General features: G+C 35.6%; 2 protein-coding genes and 1 non-coding gene across 3 annotated transcripts; 2 read left to right on the top strand and 1 right to left on the bottom strand.

Moving 5' to 3' along the window:
• Nucleotides 1-479: 479 nt before the first annotated feature.
• Nucleotides 480-552, top strand: CBG28793. The gene has a single exon. It is a non-coding gene (tRNA).
• A 1,628-nt stretch (nucleotides 553-2,180) lies between these two features.
• Nucleotides 2,181-3,559, top strand: CBG00062 (the record flags this gene model as incomplete). The annotated part of the gene is made up of 6 exons (XM_045240074.1): nucleotides 2,181-2,192; nucleotides 2,473-2,541; nucleotides 2,618-2,718; nucleotides 3,051-3,157; nucleotides 3,282-3,385; nucleotides 3,434-3,559. The coding sequence occupies 6 exons, from the start codon at nucleotides 2,181-2,183 to the stop codon at nucleotides 3,557-3,559; spliced, it is 519 nt and encodes a 172-aa protein (XP_045091459.1).
• Nucleotides 3,560-3,750: 191 nt separating this feature from the next.
• On the bottom strand, nucleotides 3,751-4,358 carry CBG00061 (the record flags this gene model as incomplete). The annotated part of the gene is made up of 2 exons (XM_002645162.1): nucleotides 3,751-3,837; nucleotides 4,215-4,358. The coding sequence occupies 2 exons, from the start codon at nucleotides 4,356-4,358 to the stop codon at nucleotides 3,751-3,753; spliced, it is 231 nt and encodes a 76-aa protein (XP_002645208.1).
• Nucleotides 4,359-6,275: the final 1,917 nt, after the last annotated feature.

Raw genomic sequence — 6,275 nt, 5'->3', positions numbered from 1 at the left:
AGTGAGAAAGATATTGTGTGAACATGTGTGTTTGTAAAAAGAAACTGACCTTATATCCAAGTTCTTGATACTAGTAGTGGGGAAAACGTAAAAGTAATAATCATGACGGTTCTCAGTCAGGTGGATAAGGGAATTGTATAATACCATCTTAAAACTCTCAAACATCTTTTCCTCCTTTATGTTTTCATAATTAGACAGCTTTATCTCATGGGCTGATTTTCAAACTACATTCATAATAAACTTTCGTATAAATATTCTATAGAATACGATCCTTCGGGACTATATTTTCTTATCGATACACCACCTATGACGTGCTTCTCAAACAGGTCAACCTGAAAAAAAGTATTTCTCCCTTGTTTTTTTCCCTCCTAGCTGTTCGGGAAGAAGGAGTGTGCGTGTTTTTAGGAGAAGAGACGAGGAGTGTGGAGGGGCTTGGTGACACACTATGTGTTCATGGCAAGTGTGTTCGTCCGACCAGAGGTCTCGTGGTGTAGTGGTTATCACATCTGTCTTACACACAGAAGGTCGGCGGTTCGATCCCGCCCGGGATCATTTCTTTATTTTCAACATTCACATAAATTTCGTCAATGGAAATTAAAATTTAACAAGGGAACCTCGACATCTCGTTGTACATAGTTTTGATGAAAATTTCCGGATGGGTTGAAAATAGAAAACTTTTCTCTGAAAATTTTGAAAATGTGCTAGCTAGTTTCAGGCGAGTTGTACCAGTTTCAGTACCAATAAAACAGTTCCGTGAATTATGTTATGTTATATTTAGAATTTAAATGAAATATAGTATTTCAGACGTCTTGCTAATAAAGTTTTTTATATTTTTCCACTATTTTACAGCTTTTTTTTCGAAAATTGAAAAAAATATATATATTCTCTGAGAAAAGGTCTGAAATTATAAAGACAAATTGGATATCAAAGTACGTAAAATAAGTGGAAAATTGAAAATTTTATTCTTCAACAACATTAACACGAACATTTCAGGAAGTTGAAAAACGAAGCGTAAATTTAATATTTGTTATTTCCAACTTTCCAACCCTAAAATAATATTTTCAAGTTTCCTGAAATCTGGATTATCCTTATCCTCCAGGTTTCCAACTTTCCTTCGTTTTGTATACGTACTTTGAACGCAAACGTTTCATGCACATTTCGATTTCTGGTCTCTAAAATGTATGAGCAAGGCTAAGACCTCCCAAAACCAGGAAACTGCCTCATCATACAGAAATTTGTGACCAGAGTTGTGGTTTGTGGCTGTTTTGGCTTTTTTATTAGCAATTTATGCTCACTTTTGAAGGATGAAGAACTGCACGTTAGGTTTTCTCTTGTTTTTCGAACTAGATTTTAAAGTATTTAAATTTCTGTGTAGCTTGTAATGACGTATTTTAAAGTGTAGTTACCAGTAATTCGAATTTTTCGGTTCTGGAAGTTACCGAGGATAAGAAAACTGCAAAGTACGGGGGGGGGGGGGATTTTTTGAGAAATAGCATTCAATCTCGTTCAAAAGCAGTCACTCCCTTTTAAAGTGACTATTTTTACTTCCCCAGAACTTAAAATGTTTCTTCTTCCTATAATGAAGATCTATTAAAGCTGACACGGAACATATCTATTGGAATCGGTGTTCATAAGACAGGAGACTGATGCTGATATGGCGTACAAGCAGCAGGCAGAGAGAAGATCAGTCTAGGCGGTCTCTCTCAATCTGAATGTATCTGTGTTTGAGTGTACGAAATGAAAAGATGAATGCGGAAAGAAAATGACAAGCAGATGGAGGGAGGGAGAAGGAAGGAACGGTGAAAGCGTTGCGGAGAAGACGTCGTAGGGATGTCAGAAATATCGTTCGAGTGGGTGGAGACGCCGTTGAGAGAAACCGACTATGGTAGACCGGTCTCGCCCTTCGTTTTGACTGTCATCATCCCCCCGTTTCTTCTCATCGTGTGTTGGAAGAGAGGAGGACAGAACCGACGGCACAGCTGGTGGACATGTCGTCGTTAAGATGCCACGTTGTCGTTTCAGCCCTATTATTTATTTCAATAGTTCCTATTTCACAGCAGGTAAATATTATAGTAATGATAGTTCGCTTCGTTGAAAACGAAACACCTTGATAGAAAGAAATTTTCTAAATTTGAAATTATAGTTTTTTGCTTTGAAACTTTCAGAAGTTATTTTGAAAAATGAAGAATACCGTTTCATTTTATAGAAGCCCACCCAAAACGTCAACGTTGAGCTCAGTTATCTGGATTCATTGGAAAGATATCAAAATTTTGTCAACTGATGAGCTGGTGATAGAATGATAGATAATTCATTCGTTGACAATTTTTTGATATTTCTAACTGGAACCGAGACATTTGAGCTCAAAGTTGCCAGTTTGGGTGAGCTTCTATTTCAGAAAATACGTTATGTTCTGTTGCAGATTTGAAGGTCAGCTGTACTGGTTTTCACATCTTCTCAACCCACTTTTTTCAGGTCTTGAATGAGCACAATCAAAAATTAGAGTGGATTGTTGGAAAATGGAGATCGGAATTCTCAGGAAAGGTTTGATTCGACTTAAAAAAAATTGCTTTTCAAAAGCATTCTGAATATCTTGTCAGAAACATAATTCCATTTTCAGATTTTCTGGCCAACAGTGCCAACAATGACATTCGGTGAAGAACTGGTCATCAACGAGGCGCCAATTGCCAAATCGGCCAATGTACAATTCTTAAACTTCTCGTAAGTTATTTTCGACCTTGAAATTATTCAAGTACGTGAGAGTTTAACAATGCGAAACCCTAATTGGGTTGTTACAATAAAAAACTCGTTGAAAGCGAAAGTTGTCTAAAATAAAAACTTCCTTATGTCCTATATCATTAACAGATAGAAGAGAAAGGTAGTTTCATTTGTGTTTTTTTTTTCGAGTAGCCCCTGCTTCCTTGAGAAGAAAAACGGAAAAGTGGAAAGAACTCGTTTGATTTCTACAGGGATCACTAATCATTTTGGGTAGAGGGCAGAATAAGGTCAAATTTGAAGAAAAAAGTTCCGTGAAGAATCCCGATTTATTGCAGAGCTCGTGCCTGGTCTCATTCCACCAAAGATCATTTTCATGACGAGTGGGGATTCTTGACTGTGGACCCAGTTGGAAATGCTACATTGATGACAACAGGAAATAATGGTAAGTTTTGAAGTGATAAAAATTTTTGTTACATTTTTTGTAACGCGTTTCATTTGAGTTACATCCACTACCAATTATCATGTAACACAAAATAATGCATTTTTTGTTCCATATTCAATTACAGGATTCACCACATACGAAACTGGTACTGTCTCGCCAAACAAACTGGTTCTCACGTTAAAGGATATTGGACGCATTTCATTCTCCCGAGATTTGCCAGTGGAAGATGTATGACCTTTTTCTTTTTGATTAATCAATTTAATCATTTGATTTCAGTTGCGAAGAACGTTCATCCGTCACGACGATAGATATATGGAGCAAGTGATTGAGATGAGAACGGCGACTCATCCAAAAGTTGGATATCTTGAACATACAAGAGTGGTGTATACAAAACTGAAGTAATTATGATGTGGATATGATGTGACTTGCCATAATATTTTATTTAAAAACAACTTTCTTTGTTGTTCTTTGAAAAAAAAATTGTATGTAGTGTGAAACTATGAATGAATGATGATTTTTATTGTCTGGTTTTTTTCCTCAATTTTACAATATAAGAAGTTAAGATTCATGACAAATTCATCAAAAAATTAAATTTATTTTTTCATAATTTTCTTTTTTGTCGAGGCGGGACGATTACGTGTAGTTGAAGTGGAAGAAGTATTGAGAAACACCGAGCAACACTGAAGGCAAGAAGAAAAATTAGAAAAATACATTAACGGTCGATAAGACATACAAAAATATCTTTCAATTGATTTGCAGCTATTGTGATCATTCTTAGAAGTCTGGAGCTCGGTTGTCAAGTTTCCCATCACTCAGAAAATTTTGAAGAGTGTTAAACAGATCTAGATAAAAATGTTCGCATTCTAGACTTAATTTGGGAAATTCTAGTTATTTAACTATTTGCCGATTTGTCAAAGGCCAGATTTTGTACTGACCAGACTATTAAAAATGGTAATAATGGTAAAAAATCTGCTGAAAAAGACGTTTAGTATATCTTATTGGCAAAAACTTAAACTGTATATAATTTCAGAAAAGTATTTACCAAATTGAGCCTTACCTGCTTGTGCAATTCTATCAAGTTTTGTAATGTTTCTTCTTGATTCTCAGTTGCCATCAAATTTTTGACCAGATTCTGAACATGATCCTCTCCAAGTTCCTTGTCGATTTTTTCATAGAGCTTCTCGAGAACTTCGTGCGTCATAGCTGAATGTTCTTCTCTTTCAATGTTTTTTTTTCGTCGGCGCCAACTTTAGCTTTCTTTCACGTGGCTCATTGTGTAGAGCCTCGACAATTATCGTATTGTGTTGAAAGCGAGTTCCGGAGTTTTTCATTGCGAAATGATTTTTTGGAGTCGACCAGAAAATCATGATGGAATATGGGCTCTTTATGATTTAACGGGGTTTTGAATATTTGAAGGGGTTTTGGGAATTAACGGGGTTTTCAGAAAGTGTCGGAGTCATGGTTGGGAAAGTCCCCAAAATGTTCCAAAGTGCTGCAGTTTCTTGTTTCTTGCTCATTTCAGTTGATCTATTCTTTTCTGTAATCATTTTTTTGTTTTTTGTTTTTCATTTCTAAAATTTTATGGTACTGATCTAGAATTGCGGAACGAATGAAAATCACATAAAAAAATGGGTAGAAAAATTTTGACACTAGGAAACCTTCGTAGATTATAGGCTTAGGCTGAAACGTCATATTTCCTTCATCTAAGTCATCGGAAAATTGGCGGCAAGTTACATAACTCTGCTAGTTCTAACCTCGAATCCAAAATACAACTGTACCGCTTTCCCGGATCACTTGACTCGCCAACACCATTCAACCTCTCTAAGAGCAACTATTTGATCGCCCTTTCCTTTCTAAGCCTCCTGTACCTGCTTCCAAGGTTAGATGATAGACTTGGATAAATTTTTTTTCGTTCCGTAATTCTAGAACAGTGCCATGAAACTTTAGATATGAAAAAAGAACAAAACAAGAAAATGATTTCAGAAAAGAATAAATCAACTGAAATGAGCAAAAAACAAGAAACTGTAGCACTTTGAAACATTTTGGGGACTTCCCCAAACATCGTCCTGACACTTTTTGAAAACCCCCGTCTAATATTTAAATCCCCGTTAATTCTCAAAACCCCTTCAAATTTTCAAAACCCCGTTAATTTTTCTAATTTTTTTTAAACCCCCGTCAAGAATGTAAACCCCCGTTAATATTTTAAACCCCCGTTAATTGTTTGAACCCGCGTTAAATCATAAAGAGCCGGAATATGTCGAGGGCTTTTGAAATTTAATGGAAATGTTTAACAAATCAAATGAACGTTCACAAAAACTAATAAGGGAAGGTTTTAAAGGTAACTGTTAAGAATTTGCTCAAACTTGTACAAAGGTACTAACTTGTACAAAGGTATATGAGGTTTGAAAAATATTTCATTTTTGCCTTCTTCGTGTTTCAAAATTAGTTTTCCAGAATTTTAAAGTTCTGAAAGAATTCAGATTTTCTGGAAATTTTTAGTTTTAGAATTTTCTGGGATTTCCTAGAAATTGGAAGACTATCACGGCATATCTATAGCACACATTTGTTTCTCTGAATTTGAAATATGACAATTCAAACATTCGTGAGCAGACAAGGCTGCATCATAATTTTTGTCATTGTTGTTTTTTATTTCCGGATTCTTAAAATGAATCATTGTCTTTCCCATTTTCACCATACTTGTAACGGTTCGGGCCGGGCCGGGCCCGTCATTTCACTAATTTAGAAATTTTCAAAAAAAACATAAGGGGGACCCTTATGTGATTTTTTTTGACCAAAAAAAATTTTTCGAGTTTTGCGATTTTTTTTTATCAGACAGACAAACAATCCGAAATACGAAAAAAAAATGGAAAAAAATTATATTGAGAGCTCAAAATTTGGCTCAAAAAATACAGAATTTTTGACACCGGGCCTTCCGGGCCGGGCCCGGGCAAAATTTCCTCAGGCCCGGCCCGGAATTTTACAAGTACGATTTTCACCGAGTTTATTTGAAAAACAGCAAGAATTGCGAAATGTTAAAATTAGGATGTGCCAACATCACAGAAAAGAAAAAAAGAAAGAAAAAAAGAAAATAAAAGAAAAGAGAGAAAGAAGCGACAGA

Source organism: Caenorhabditis briggsae (assembly GCF_000004555.2).
Source record: "Caenorhabditis briggsae complete genome, chrX, whole genome shotgun sequence".
NCBI classification, from domain to species: domain Eukaryota; kingdom Metazoa; phylum Nematoda; class Chromadorea; order Rhabditida; family Rhabditidae; genus Caenorhabditis; species Caenorhabditis briggsae.
The sequence above is the reverse complement of the archived record's forward strand: the minus strand, read 5'-3'. Positions and strand labels throughout refer to the sequence as shown.